The 14,465-nt window shown below is 52.1% G+C and overlaps 4 protein-coding genes across 4 annotated transcripts; 2 read left to right on the top strand and 2 right to left on the bottom strand.

The window, feature by feature from the left end:
* Window positions 1-737: 737 nt before the first annotated feature.
* On the top strand, window positions 738-1,594 carry COCSUDRAFT_57179 (hypothetical protein; the record flags this gene model as incomplete). The annotated part of the gene is made up of 2 exons (XM_005645762.1): window positions 738-860; window positions 1,424-1,594. The coding sequence occupies 2 exons, from the start codon at window positions 738-740 to the stop codon at window positions 1,592-1,594; spliced, it is 294 nt and encodes a 97-aa protein (XP_005645819.1).
* Window positions 1,595-2,999: 1,405 nt separating this feature from the next.
* On the bottom strand, window positions 3,000-4,853 carry COCSUDRAFT_17854 (hypothetical protein; the record flags this gene model as incomplete). The annotated part of the gene is made up of 6 exons (XM_005645761.1): window positions 3,000-3,149; window positions 3,545-3,700; window positions 3,982-4,059; window positions 4,271-4,392; window positions 4,517-4,580; window positions 4,740-4,853. 6 exons carry the CDS (start codon window positions 4,851-4,853, stop codon window positions 3,000-3,002), a joined length of 684 nt encoding a protein of 227 aa, XP_005645818.1.
* A 393-nt stretch (window positions 4,854-5,246) lies between these two features.
* Window positions 5,247-9,924, top strand: COCSUDRAFT_48333 (MFS general substrate transporter; the record flags this gene model as incomplete). Its single annotated transcript, XM_005645760.1, has 9 exons — window positions 5,247-5,328; window positions 5,489-5,694; window positions 5,852-6,022; window positions 6,347-6,526; window positions 6,884-7,080; window positions 7,507-7,696; window positions 8,472-8,628; window positions 8,972-9,166; window positions 9,752-9,924. The coding sequence occupies exons 2-9, from the start codon at window positions 5,626-5,628 to the stop codon at window positions 9,922-9,924; spliced, it is 1,332 nt and encodes a 443-aa protein (XP_005645817.1). The 5' UTR covers window positions 5,247-5,328; window positions 5,489-5,625.
* Window positions 9,925-10,568: 644 nt separating this feature from the next.
* Window positions 10,569-13,993, bottom strand: COCSUDRAFT_17737 (hypothetical protein; the record flags this gene model as incomplete). The annotated part of the gene is made up of 7 exons (XM_005645759.1): window positions 10,569-10,826; window positions 11,171-11,251; window positions 11,501-11,651; window positions 12,283-12,518; window positions 12,893-13,063; window positions 13,440-13,691; window positions 13,874-13,993. Coding segments are annotated over 7 exons (1,269 nt in total), but the record flags the coding sequence as incomplete, so codon positions are not given.
* Window positions 13,994-14,465: the final 472 nt, after the last annotated feature.

Genomic DNA, 14,465 nt, shown 5'->3' with positions numbered 1-14,465 from the left:
TTAGGACGCATTCTCTGTCAGTATTGACTTGCTAGAAATGATATAGGGAGACAGGACCAAGACAGCAGAATGCAGGATCTGTCATGCAAAGCTTTGAGGGCGGCCTTAGGACTCTGGTGGCCATTGCGCACGCTGTTCCAAGACTGTGCAATCGCAGAGGTATCTAGATGCGTATTTTTGGGACAGAAGTACGTACCTGTGAGGTATAATCATATTGGAGGACTGATGAGCACCACCTCGGTGTAAAGTCACTCTAGTTCATAAGCTGAAGCATTATGGTCACACACTGATCATCAAAGTGTTGACGTCAACCGTTGTGACATCAACTTGACGTGATCACGGCGGCTATCGTGATTGATCATGATGCCATATGGTGCATCTCAGGCTGCAGATATCGATACGCAGCATTGCATGCGCTCATATTATTTGGCATTGCATGGATTTTCAATTTCAGTGTCCGCAGCGCAGATTGCGAACCTTGTAGATCAGAACAGCCTCCCAGTTTACTCCACATGGTGGTTCAGCCTCTGAGAGTGAAGCTACAACCTAATCTGGCCGAGTTCAAACCATCCAACAACAGCCCTGCGGCCTGCAGGTGCTACAGCATTCTTGGAAAACTCGTCAGGTCTACCAATTGGTTGCTGCATGATGATAGCTGATTTTATAGACACCAGGTGTAGCGTGGAGTGTCAGTGCCAGTAGTTTATTTGAGTCCTGACAACAAGCTTCAACTCCCCATGGACTCGCTGCGTGCTGCCAGCGACCGTGTGGTGATCTGCTTGGAGAAAGCTGAGGCTGATCTCAAAGCTGTGGAACACCGACTGGAGGAGGAATTTCAACAGACGTATGCAGGAAAGGGGGTGAGCAGAATCTGCGGAATCTTGAGATTTCTGTCTAAGGATGTGTTACTTTCAAAAGGTCCTGCATAAGCTGAGATCCTAGCTGTGATGACATCAAGTGCTTTGTGTCTTTTCTGCAGGCAAATCCTCTTTCGGTGTTGCAAAGGTTGAAGAAGCTTGAGAGGTGAGCCAGTCATCCAGGAAGCATAGTCTGATTACTGTGGCTATGCTCTTGCCTTCAGCAGGCAGCTGTGACACACTCATGAGGTTTTAAGGAAGGCCTTTATTTGTTTTGTGCTTGTTTCGAGCGCAATTTTGAGCGCAATTTCGAGCGCATGCCCTCTTACAAGGATATAAATCATCAGACGGACTCATACTGCAGGGAACTGCCTCGTGTCAGGGACGAGTGCTGCGCTGTCTTGCAGACAAAGCAGGTGAGACAGGGCACGCCCTTCTGCCATGCCAGAGAGTAGTTTGACAAGGCTGTTCCTCTTAGCTACTACTTGCAGACAACTGGTATCCATTGTGGAAAGGCAGGTAGGGGGTGAGAGCTCAAGATGCGCTCAATGCTGCTGGCTGTGCAGGAGTTGGTAGAGAAGGCAAATCGCCAGATGTCAGCCACAAGGGAGCTGTTGGAGCAGCTGCAGAGCAGAGCAGGACTGCCTGTGGCTTCAGCAGATGCTGAAGAGGACCCCTTCCAGGGCTTCAGGGCAGCAGCTGCAGGCTGCCAGGCCAGAATGGTCCTCCTGCACTAAAGTGCGCCCTCCCACAGACTTTGATTGCCATGATATTATACCCGCCTTAGAGGCAAGATGCGTCTGCAGACAAGCTGGCCCCTCCCACAGCCCCTGGTACAGGATGGCTTGCCTGCAGCTGCTGCATGTGAGATTATCATGCACCCAGTTGAGACCGCCGTTTAGCGACCCTACCGCATTTTGCACCAAAGGAGCACCTCTGACGTATCTTGCCGTAATCTGGAATTCAGAGGGAACAAGAGCTTCCCTGGCCTGTTGCACGTTGATGTCAACAGCTATTGGCCAATTTGGCTGCAGGTGCAGCGCAGACCAAGTGGTTGGTCAGATGCAAGCCTCAGAGCGGTTGCACAGAGGACTCCGGCAGCTTACCACTGACAAAGGACACTAGATCGAGGCAAAGAACAGCCTGATCAAGTGCGTGGCGTCTCAAACAGGAAGCAATATGCACAGAGGGAGCTTGAGATGGCTGGTGATATGAGCAAAGTGATTTAAATCAGGGCCAATTGGCATTCATTGCACCAAAGGTGAAAGTAAGCAGTTGTACAACACTATTGTGCATGCAAAGCAATGAACCTGGCTCCAGGGTTTGACAGGGGTCCTAGAAGATCTCAGGCCAGCCTCTAAATAGGGCAAGGGCAGGCAGGGGCTTCGCCCCCGCCTGCTGCCCTGATAGTAGCTGCCAGCTTCAGTAAAACTTCGGGGCATCCCTGAGGTTCCCAAAATATTTCAACAGGGAGATGCAGGTTTTCCCTTGAATTTGGCCTCCAAGTGGTTCAAAATGCCTGAAAGTCTGGGGTGCCCCTGAGTCACAGCCAAGTAGCTTCGGGGCGTTGTCCTGATGCCATTTTGCCAAATCTGTATATTTCTGGGGTTGCCCTGAAATGTCACCCCTAGCCCTGAAGTAGGTTGGCCAATCCCTTGGGGGGCCCTTGGGGGCTGTCAAACCCTGCCTGGCTCTTTTGACTTGCTGGCAGTCTGAAGTTCAGACGTTGACCCTTACATGATCAGGATCGATCCGGATTCTTACTTACGGATGTAAACACTCATGCTAAGTGGGACTTTACTAGCCATTTGACTGCTGGATTCATCAAGGGATCCCCACTGCAGTTTGGTGGTCATGTAATCTGAGCCTCTCAACACGCTCACAAACATACCGGCAACAATTGACCTTGACAACATGTTCAACTCTCACATCAACATTCATGAATCAAGGAACCCGCAAGAACGCACGCAATGGCCAGAAGAATGTTCCCTTGAAAACCTGACTGACATCAGAAGCTTCACACAACGGTAGCATATGTTTCAGAAATGGTCAGTCATAGAACTTCTGTAGTATCTATCTGTCCATGCTGCACCTCCTATAGCCCATATTTGAAATGCAAGCCTAGACGAGGAAGTCATGTCTCTACTTTGCCGCTCGCTGGATGTAGTCCGTCAGCTGTTTAGATAAACTTTTAAACTCGTTTGTTTTGGCAAAGGACGGATCCTTCCTGGCAGCTGCCTCCAGGGCCTCCCCAGCTTCCTTATACCTCCCCAGCGCCGCATACGCTTCCACCTGTAAATTACAGCCCACTCGCTCTCAAACACACCAGATATCACTCCGCCCTTGGCTCCTGAAATTGTTAATTCGCTTTCGTTGCATCCTTATTTCAATGACGAAAGTCAGCTCTTATGCAAAGAACACTGGCCCCACAGAACTTCATCTCCATGTACTCTTCAATCGGAAAACATGCCGTGAGAACAAAACAACGAGCTGCTCCATGTTGACATGACAGGCACAAAGCATGCAATCTGCATCAAGCCAGTGACATGTCCATGAAGAACATACGAAACTGGTGAACCTGAATACGAGCATCAGCCTACTGCCCCAACAGGAAAGCTGCTGCAAGACGGAGCCTCAAAACACAGCCCCCTATCTTTCATGGCAGGACTTCAATGACATCAGCACACCTGCCGCACGTAAGCTGTGTGGAAGCCGAGTGGCGCCAGCTCAGCTGCAGCGTTGGCGTCATCCAGGGCGCCAGATTTGTCACCCAGAGTCAGCAACGCCCCCGAACGGTTGGACAGCAGCATGTGGAGCCCACTGGGGGGCCGTAGTCCTATGCCCTGTCATGAGTCATTGACAAGTGCCAATAAGAGACAATCGAATCTAGACATCAAAGCAGAGCTAGCGCCAACAGTAAGGAGGAAGGACTGCCTCGCCACCAAATTGTGAAAGATTCATTAAACTAGATCCAGCCTTAGAAGGCGAGCCTGCAGACTTTCCAATAACCACGTGCTCAATACTCGCTTCACTGCTTACACTCGAACATCAATGCATGAGGTGGTGAGATCGGATGGAATGACAATCTCAGGTGAGAGTATGGTGAGGTGAGAATGAGCAGCACCTGTGTATACAGCTCGACAGCTCTTCTAAGATCCCCTCCCCTGGCCTCTGCATTCCCAGCGAGCCGCAGCTCAGTTGCCTGCATATGCATGTAGCGCACAGATCACATCGATGCAATCATAAGTGCGCATGAACATGCATTGCCTTCTTGTCCCAGTCCTCAGAAGCAACCTATGCGTCCTGGACTGCTGGAGAGAGCGAGTCACAGAAAGATGCATTCAATAGTACGGCACTAAGGTGTCCTTGCAAGATGTCCACTTGGTCAGGGAATGTCATGCCTTCAGGAGGACATCTGGAATTGTCATCCCGCAGAGCGTGCGCAGGACCTCTGTCATCTTGGCAGGCGTGCTCACATGCCTGAGAGGCACCTCCCCAGGCTGCAATACCATGTTTGGCCCGGTGCCGCAACCCCCTGCGCACAGAACACCTCTTGTAAGCAACTCACCAGCTGTGAGTCCATGTATGTGAATGGCAAAGGTATGCTGGGTTGTCAGATTCCTCAGCCAAGTCGAGGACTTAGCTAGCAGAGCAATCACCTAGACATCCTGTGCTCTCTACCCGAACGTCCTCCAGAGCCAGGTCTTTTGCGAATGTCAGCACCTGCGATCATTAGACAATGTGGAAGGTGCCTGTCTTCATCCCATTGACGTCCAGGAAGGAAGGAACATGGAAGCTGCGACACGTCAGTGCAGGCAGATCACTACTTTTTTTCCAGCCAGGGCCAAAATATGAGCAACACAAACATCGAAGAAATCATACCTCCTTCGATCCCTGCTTTTTGCAGGTCTTGTTCGTACAGACGTGGAGCTCAAATTTAGCTGCTGAACAAGTCAGAACCTGTCTAGAACGCGGTCCCGCAAATGCGTGGGACATTTGCCTACACCTGAACATATCTACTGAGACCATGTCTAGACCTCTTATTCTACGCAGATACGAAAGCTCCACGAAATCTCTATATGCTTACACAGCAGATCGTGTCTTGTCTAAACTAGCAGTAAGTCAATCTTTTCCTGTCGATACAGCCAAGCATCACATTCACGAACTTTGAAGATTAAACAAATATTTGATCGTACTTCATCGATTACATGAAATAAAGTCTCTCTGAATCCTTCAGATAGGAGCGAAATTCTATTTTGGGTCAAGATGCCTTGCCTCGGCAAATTTGATGCGTATCTGCTCCGACACAACATGCATCCCAAGAAGAAGCCTGGTTTTTCCTCTACCTCTGCATGAAGACATGTTATATCCACAGTAACAGGTCCTTCACAACAGTCCATTGTTTTCGAATCCTGGCTATCTCGGAACGAGGCCACGGCGTTCGTGCAGATCGCTGGAACTGTGACGCTTGGTGAGGTCTCGAGGCAGAGAATGTTCGTTATGTGAAATTTCCAAGTCACTAGGAGACGTCTTTGGTAATTCTTAATGAACAGTGACTCTGAAATTATTGCGTAGTGCAGTTCCTGATAAATACCCAAGTTCAGATGTCTGATGGTCATTTCTATGGACAGGTCTGCGGAGCTGAAAAGGTGCTCTTTTTGGTGAATAATATAAGATCATAAAATACGAGGTCCCTGGGATGTGAGGCCATTTCCATGAGCAACAAAACAGCCACCAGGAGCAGTAGACTTGGAAGCAACATCTGGATATGAAATTCAATGGGGCACAGTACCAGCATGCCTTCGTCAGACAAAAGCGAAGCCAGTGGTTCCTGCAGGTGAAACAGCGACTTGATAGTGCGAGTTATACACCTGTATTTACCTGTGCAACTCTTGCGCTTAATCAGTGATGGCTCAGCTGTTGTCCTGCCACCTGAGGAGGATTCATCATCGAGTCAATATGCACAAAGCGTGCTGTCGGGGCTGCTGCCACAGGAGCCTCGCCACCAGATCACATTGCTGTGTTTCCTGGCCACCTTCACAGCCTATGTGGAGCGAGTGGGCTTCTCAATCGCCTACACAGCCATGGCCAAGCGGGTCAATGTTAGCGAGTCCGTGAAGGGGACCGTGCTCTCAGCCTTCTATTGGGGTTATGGCGTATCGCAGGTGGCTCTCAGCACTTCCTCCCTCGCTCCACATATGGACCACTGTTGTTGAAACGCACTGCAGCAAAATCGGGTGCTGAAGGGACGCCCCAAAAACTATTCGCTACATGCTCGAAGCCAATTGAAGCCCTCTGGCGTTGAAGAACGCTGCATGCTTCTCCCTGCATGAGGCAGGCGGCTTCTAAGGCTTCACCTTGAGCCTTTTGTGGCAGGACAGGGTCTCTGATTGCATGACTTTGTGGCAGGTAGGATTATATAATAAGCATTCTCCATGTGAATTTGCATATCCTATCTTGGCGACTGAGGGGGTTGCCTGTTCCGGCAGGTTCCCGGCGGCTTTCTGGCGCAGCGTTACGGCGGCCGCATCATGCTGATGCTCTCCTTCCTGCTCTGGTCTGCGGCATCTTTATTTACGCCCAAAACCGCTGCAAACTCTGGCGCCATCACAGCTGCTCGCGTGCTTGTGGGCGTCGCACAGGGCTTCATCATTCCCTCGATCCACACCGTCCTGTCCCAGGCGAGCCGCGCATGCCCATAGCCGCATTGCTTGAATCTTTTGCCGGTTCCCATGTGAAACCCCAAAATTCTGTTGAGATTCAGAATCTATATACCAAGAATCTGTTTCATGCGACTGTTGTAGCAGTGCTGGCAAACATATGCCTGCCCCCTGTTGGCACATGAGACTCTTGCAGAAATTATTTGGACAACAAGCCTTAGCCAGGCGGCATTGCATCAACTGTATATTGATGCGTCCACAAACATGAATCGCCGAGCACATATACCGGCAGCAATCTCGTCACTAATATCAAGCAGTATACTGTAGTCTTGGGCCTGAGGATTCGTCATCCCGGTGCTGCTGCAGTGGGTCCCCCCGCACGAGCGAGCGCGCGCGGTGTCGCTGACAACCTCCGGCATGTACCTGGGCTCGGCCGCCGCCATGCTGGCGCTGCCGGCCGTCGCGGCCGCGCGCGGTCCCGGCTCGCTCCTTTTACTGAACGGCGCGCTCGGCCTCGCCTGGCTGTCCGCGTGGACCATTGTCGGGCGGGACATCCCACATAGGTCAGCAGCTCTTTCTTGTAGGCTGATGTTTTCACAGTTGTACTTATAAAGGAAGAATAGAGCCATGCCCGTTGTCTGTTTTCTATCATTCTGCACTGGTTGCCTCAGGGTGGCCAATTTGGGAAGGATCTGAGCGCCGTTCATGAATCATGGAAAATGCATGAATAGAAATAGGCATCCACAACCCTGTGAATTTTTAATTTCCCCAAGGCCTGCTTGCCCTCTGGTGGTAATAGAAAGGGGCAGGACTCATGCCTGCTTCAGGCCAATAGCCTGAGGCTAGCCGACTGGTTGCAATGCTTGTTTGCCAAGGCTTGAATCACTTGTGGTTGCCAGGGCCCAAGCATGCGTGAACAATCCACATGGGATATGGCTCATTGTTTTCATGATCTAGCACGTGACTATTGTGTGTCGCTGTGGGCGTAGGGAGCTGATGATGCCGATGTCGGTGGGGGACGCGGGGAGGGACGTTAATGCGCGGAAGGGGCGGCAGACAGCGACGCCGTGGGCGCGCATGCTGCGGCATCCGGCAGTCTGGGCCATCGTGGTCAACAACTTCACCTTCCACTACGCATTCTACGTTGTCATGAACTGGCTGCCCACCTATTTCGACCAGGTCAGCATTTGCTCTGGGGTTGTGTATTCTCATTTTAATTTAAATATCATTATATTATTACACGCTTGTCCTGCCAGAGGCAAGGTGCGTCTGCAGACAATCTGCAGTTAAAGACTGCCAAGATCCTACCCCTTGATGGACTCGCCAAACACAAGCAAGACCCAATCAACCGTGGGCACGGTGCTCAATATCTATACTGCCGCCCGCCAGCCAGGGCCTACGAAATGAATACTGGGCCTTGAGGCATTTGGCCAAGTACCCTGCTCAGGTCATGTCCTGAAATCAGGCAAATTGTGCAGCTTCAACAGTCTGAGCGACTTGCTGCTCACTGCATTGTCTGATGCAGCTAGCGCAGAGTAACCATAGCATGGCTGCTTGGGGAGAGAGTTGAGGTGCTATGCATGCGTGGCAAACAAGACAGGTTCTTTATTGGGCAGTGAGTGCTTTGCACGTCCGGCAGACCTTGTGTCTGTTTGCCTCGCGTCTTGCTGAAGGCATTGCCGAAGATGTCCTTGAGCAACGGAAGAGGTAGCAAACACATGACCTGCGTCTGGACAGTCCTTCAGCTGGGAAGCTATGCAGTTCTTACTTGCTTCTGATACCTGTGAAAATAAACGTACTCATTCCGGTCTTGCAAAGCACAAGTATCTGAGGACGGATTCGGTCCCCACAGTCCAATGGTGAGGCCTGCTTCCACTGACGTACAAGAGTAACGCTTGCAGCAAGCGTTGGCAAGGTCTAGTTGTCCACTCAATTTTTTTTTTGCAACATGCAGGTACTGAAGACGAACCTGGCGGATCTGGGGTGGATCCGCACGGCACCCTACCTCGTCATGTTTGCCACGTCCAACGCGGGCGCATGGCTTGGGGACTACCTCATCACCTCACGCAAGGCCAGCACCGCTGGCGCGCGCAAGACGGTCAATACTCTAGGTGCGCTGCTTTGCAGCTTCACAGGACGCCTGATCTGTCGCTTACAGCAACAGCGCACTGCGCTGTTGCTGTGATCACGCGCTACAGGATGACTTCCTTGCAGTCGCATGCTGCTGTCACACTCCCAAACTGAGAGTAACTTTGGCGAAAGACTCTGCACTGTGGGCTTGTTCTGCTGCCAGGAGACTGCCCTGGTGCAGTTGACCCCTTCTAGGGGTTCAGGTATGCATGAGCTTGTTGGACTACCACTTCACCCTCCAGATTGCCTCCTTTTTGCATGTTACGTCTCCACTACTGTTGTGTTCTTTATTCACCCCTGTACAAACACCCTTTCTGCGCGCAGGGTTCTGGGGCACGGCGGGGGCGCTGCTGCTGATGCCCCTGGCAGGGAACGCCGCGGGAGGGGTGCTGGCCACGAGCATAACGTTGGGAATGGCCGGGATCGCGCGCGGCGGATTCAGCGTGAACCACATGGACATTGCACCGCGCCACGCCGGCGTCTTCATGGGCCTCTCAAACACAGCTGGCACCGTCGCAGGTGCGCTACTCTCCTCCTGGGTTATCTGGATCTTGTATTGTGGACAGAAAGTGTAAAGCCTTGTGGATCGTCTTGGCCTTTGCAAGCATTGTGCCATTTGATGTGCTTGATGGGCATCTGTAACACAACCGGCACCGTCTTGGGTGCGTGCGCTTCCATAGCTACCCATGAAATTGGATGTACAATTTACAGAGGGGCACAAAAGCTGTTCTGGGCTAGCTAGACATGCTAGCTTCCTACATCGCTCATGACCTGGCTGATGCTTCCCCGTCACTGGGGAGTTTCATGCAGGTGTGGGATTTTGTGGGCAGCCTATGTTTGAGAAGAGTCTAATGTGTGCACCTTGCGTGCAAGGCATCAATTTGGACATTATGATGAAGTTGGGGCATATTGAGTGCAAGTTATGGCCTTCGACATTGAAAGGATTGCAGCAGCAAGACATGTTAATATTCTAGTGCTGCGATACTCTTGCTGCACCTCCAAGAGCAAGTGATGGGTGTGTCATTTCATGGCACCCGTCTGTTTTAGGCGGACTAAAATCCAGCCCTTCTCACCTAACCATTTCTGTGTGGCCCTCAACTGCAGGCATGGTGGGTGTGGCGGTGACTGGGTGTATGCTCGAGGCGGCAGGGACAGGCAGTCTGCTCGGCTGGTGGCAGGCTTTCGCCACATCTTCCGCCCTGTGCATGGCCGGCAGCCTGATGTTTCTGACCTCCGCGCGAGGGGACCGCTTATTCGGAGGCAGCGACCAATTTTGAACGAGGCAATTTGCAGCGATTCTTTGTGTGAAGTATGCGTTTCTTTTTCCTGTTCCTAGACACTTCTGCATGCGCGATCTATAGCTATGACCTCCGGAAGATCTGATCAGTATATAAGCGACTGCTGGAGAGCTGTGTGAGAGTGGAGAGAGCAATGTTGTTACAGATTACAAGCTCGAGGGCGATATGATCATATGCCACGAAACCTGCGTTAAAGATATCTCACATTGATCTTCAGCTCTCACTCGCTCACACGCTCCTCACTCTAAGCTCTCAGATACCTGATATAAAGGACAGGAATGGGCACCTGTGAATATTTAAGGCTGTGCTGCGCTGGCCATGGCAGTGTACTTCTGGAACTTGAACATCGACAGTTTGTAAGGCGCCAGTTGCTGCATGAGGCTTGACCCCTTTGGCACATAAGCAGTGACCACCGTGCCATCTGAGCAGTGCTCCTCACTCATCATTATCCCACACCCGCGTACATCCGCGGTCAACTGCCCCTGCACCAAAAGAGAGAAACTGAATTCAAGCACAGCTTCAAGCATCGGAAAAAATTTGTAAGCCCCGGGGAATTGTGTCACCCGAGAAATTGGACCCAAGAATACATCGCCCCCAATCTCAAATGACCCTTTTCTAAGAAATCAAACAATGCACGGACGGTGTTGCAAATGAAAGCAAACACTGCCGTGGATGATGTTGCCAATACAATAAGAAGCATTGGCTCTCCACAGCAAGACGTCCCAGAGTGAACTTGCCTTGGAGAAAGGGATGAGCAGGTGCACAAACTCCATGGACGCCTTCAGCTGCTCCTCAATCACGTTCAGCAGCTCGTCAACGCCCTGGCCGGTGTGTGCAGAAACACACACCACCGACTGCCGCCCACCCGCCACCGTCGCCACCTGCAAAGTTCATGCAATCTCACAATCCCAATTGTGCGATCTCAGGAATTCAACGCACCTGTGACAGTGCAATCTCGCAAACAGCCAGAGGTTGAAGGACGACACCCAGATTCTATCGGAACATGATGTACACTACAGTGAAAGTGTGTTCGGGATGCTGATGCACAGCATACTTGGACCTCAGAGTGAAGGCCTGGGCAGCCAGTGGCGTTGGATTCCATCAGATCAAATACCAATGAGCTGACAGGTCTCAATCCTCGTGAGATGCAGGGATCATCAACAGCTGTAGTTGCATCTCTGGAGAGTACCATGAAGAAAAAGCCATTAAGGAAGGGCTAACGCACCATCTCGGGGTCGCGCACGAGGTCCATCTTGTTCCACACAGTGATGATCGGGACCTCTGTGGCGCCAATCTCCTTCAACACCTGCAATGCACAGCCATCCGCTTTGTGAGTTTTATCTGAGCAGTTTGAGCTGAGCTTTGGTCGCCCCCTGCTGCTGCTGATGTCTGCACATGCAGCTGCAGCCTGCAAAAAAAGCTCTTCTGCATGCAAGCAACTGGACTGTCAGAAGACTGGACCATAATGTGCTAAACCTGTGGCAGACTTACCATTCCCTCACTGACCAGACCCAGACTCTCTCAAAGACAGTGTGATGAGGTCCAGGCAGCGCACCTTGAGCACGGCCTCGCCCTGGGCAGCAGCGAGCGGGTGGCTGCAGTCGACGACGTGCAGGATGACCGATGCTGCCTTGATGTCGTCCAGCGTGGCGCGGAAGGCGGCCACCAGCTGCGGGGGCAGCTTCTGGATGAACCCCACCGTGTCGCTCACCACCGCCTGCGCGCGTCAGCCGCAGAAATACTCTTACAATACCTTCACATACTGTATTAGAATTCTTGACCCTTTATAGACCCTTAACCTGAAGTCGCCAGTGCATTCCCCTGCGCGCATCAAACCCCCGTCGCTGACATCGGCGCACCGCTCGTGATGACTCTCTAGCGTGTCCTGCATTGCCATCCGAAACTGTGACCGTGCGGTCTCAAGCTGCTAGCGCTTGTTGAGTGCCGGAAGCATTCATCAGAGACAATGAAGCAAATTTGTCAAGATCCAACGCCTGAATTTCATCTGCCCAGCAGCTGCTGGGCCATGGGATTGGCTAGCGTCATGATTACCCTGCCGTCTTTAGAAAAGTGAAAGGCAGTGTTCCAGGTGCCCTCCACCAATATGCATTTAGCCAAGCATATCAAACATAACAATGGTTTTGACGGCCATTTGCTCAGACGCGGATGCCAGAGTAGCCTTTGAGGGCTACAGCCTGTGCCACTCATCCCACAGACGAAAATGGAAACAGCAGGGGAAGAGCGATCACAGATTCCTCTGCTGTTTCTGGACTTCTCCAAGGGATGAGGAACACAGGTCCAGGGCCACATTCAGTTGGCTACAGGCCGATCCAGAACAGAAGGCAGGAGGAACTGTGATGGCGCTGAGGGCGCGCCTGGAGGCCGGAGGGCAGGATTATCTTGCGCACGGTGGTGTCAAGAGTGGCGAACAGCGCATCCTCTGACAGCACGGCCGCTGATGTGAGCGCGTTCATGAGGCAGCTCTTGCCAGCGTTTGTGTAGCCGACCAGTGCTATCAGCGGCACCGCCAGCTCAGCGCGGCTCCTCCTGTACTGCTCCCGGCACTGCTGCACCTGCGTTGCAGCACAAAGTGAATCTTCAGATTCCCTTCGAGGTAAACCTCTGCAGGGACGGGCGGGACCATCTCTTGAAGGTGTCCTGCCAAGTGCGTAGAGGGCGCGAAGTGGTAAGCGACATGCCCTGGAGGAATGGATGTCCTATACTAAATAACAGATCAATCGCTCTTGCTGCTATGGATAGAGCACCAGAGGGCAGCTGAGCTCAGCAGCCGTCTAGATGCCTCGTTGATGCACTGCAAACCTCACAGATTCTGATATGTCTGGAAGGATATATGTTGCAGGCCTTAGTCAGAAGGCAAGTCTGAAAAGTCTGGCGAGGAAGCTGGTGACTACCCCAGGAAAGAAGCAGGCAAGCCATGGGGGTGTACCTCTTCCAACCTGCCACGCAGAATAGCCAGGCGCGATCGCAGCAGCCGACGGTCGACGTCAATCTGCTTCTCCCCCATTCCCTTCATTTTGCCGGCGCCGCTCTGTCGCTCCAAGTGCGTCCACATCCTGGTCAGCCGCGGCAGCTGGTATTCCGTCGCCGCATACTCCACCTGTAATGATTGCCAGAGGAACGCTAGTCAGGATGAAATGCAATTTCACATTTGTAGTCCCTTGCGTTGCTCGTTACGACCCTCAGAACTCCAATTTGGATACCCGTCCTCTGTCACAGGATACAACGGTGACATCATTGCAGTGTGCATGTCAACATTAGGATTATGGCAGGAAAGAGGCGCCTGCAGAGGTCTGCACATTTTGAAAAGCATATGCATGCATGCATGCATGGATGCGGCACCGCACCGGCACAACTTCAAGATTATGTATGCGACACAAGCCCAGCAGGTAAAAATGTCTTGCATGCGCAAAACTAGCTGCAACGCGCATGTAGATGACAGGTGATCCCTGGGCATATAAAGAACAAGGCAGCACCTGCAGCTGGCCCTCCTTTGTGAAGGCCCGCTGCTTGAAGATGTCCAGAATGAGCGCAGTGCGGTCGCAGACGCGCGTCTGCTGGGAACATTTCCGCGACAGGTTCCTGAGCTGCCGCGGGCTCAGTTCGCCGTCAAAGATGACTGTGTTGGCCCCTCTGCTGGCCACAGCCTGCAGCATCTCCTCAACCTTGCCGGGCCCGAGGTATGTCTGTGCATCTGGATCTATGTGCTGCGTGAGGGTCCCAACCACCTGCAGCAAAATTACTGTTGTGACCGACGAGGAGATGCACTCAAGGATAGTGCACATGGGATTTCCAGCTGTCGCACAGCCAAGCAGAGCGCTGGGAGCTGAAGGGCCAGTGTTTTCGTCAGATTCAATATCATCAGCAGGCGCAGGCGTTCAGTACAGCTGGGTAGGGCCAGCAATCCCACCTTCAGCCCTGCTGCCTCTGCCAGGCCTGCCAGCTCTTCCAGGGAGTCTTGCAAGCTGTACTGTATCCCCTGACGTCTGCCCGTATTTGCTGCACCAACGCCGACCAACAATGCCCTTTCTGGCTCATCGTCCTCGAGTTCATCGAGTCCATAAGGAGCAAGGGGAGCCTGTGAAAATTTTGGTTGTTAATGCTGGCACAACTTACACAAGCGTTGCCTCCTACAGCAGCTGAGATCGAGCAGGAAAGTGCCCCAAACCTGAGAGTCGAATATGGGAGATGCCAAAATCTGAAAGTCTTCCTGCTCAGGAGGCGCCGAATACACTGTTGTCAATGCAGTGCGCTTTGCGTGTATTATAGGGACCCACAACCTGCAGCAAGATTGATGTACTGCAGCAGCAGATCTAGGTAGGACTTCCTGAGGACTCCACAACCGATCTGCTGCATGAGACGGGCACTGTGCAAAAGGAAGGGATCGCATCGGAGACTGCAAAGAGCTAGTTTATATCTGTCCTGTTTGTAAGTTGTCAGTCTGATCCGGACTATCATTCCAAAGGACCTCTTCCTTCTGACAAGACAGCAGTAGTTTGCCA

This window comes from Coccomyxa subellipsoidea, assembly GCF_000258705.1.
Source record: "Coccomyxa subellipsoidea C-169, whole genome shotgun sequence".
Lineage (NCBI taxonomy): Eukaryota > Viridiplantae > Chlorophyta > Trebouxiophyceae > Coccomyxaceae > Coccomyxa > Coccomyxa subellipsoidea.
Note: the sequence above shows the minus strand (reverse complement) of the source record. Positions and strands in the feature narration are given on the sequence as shown.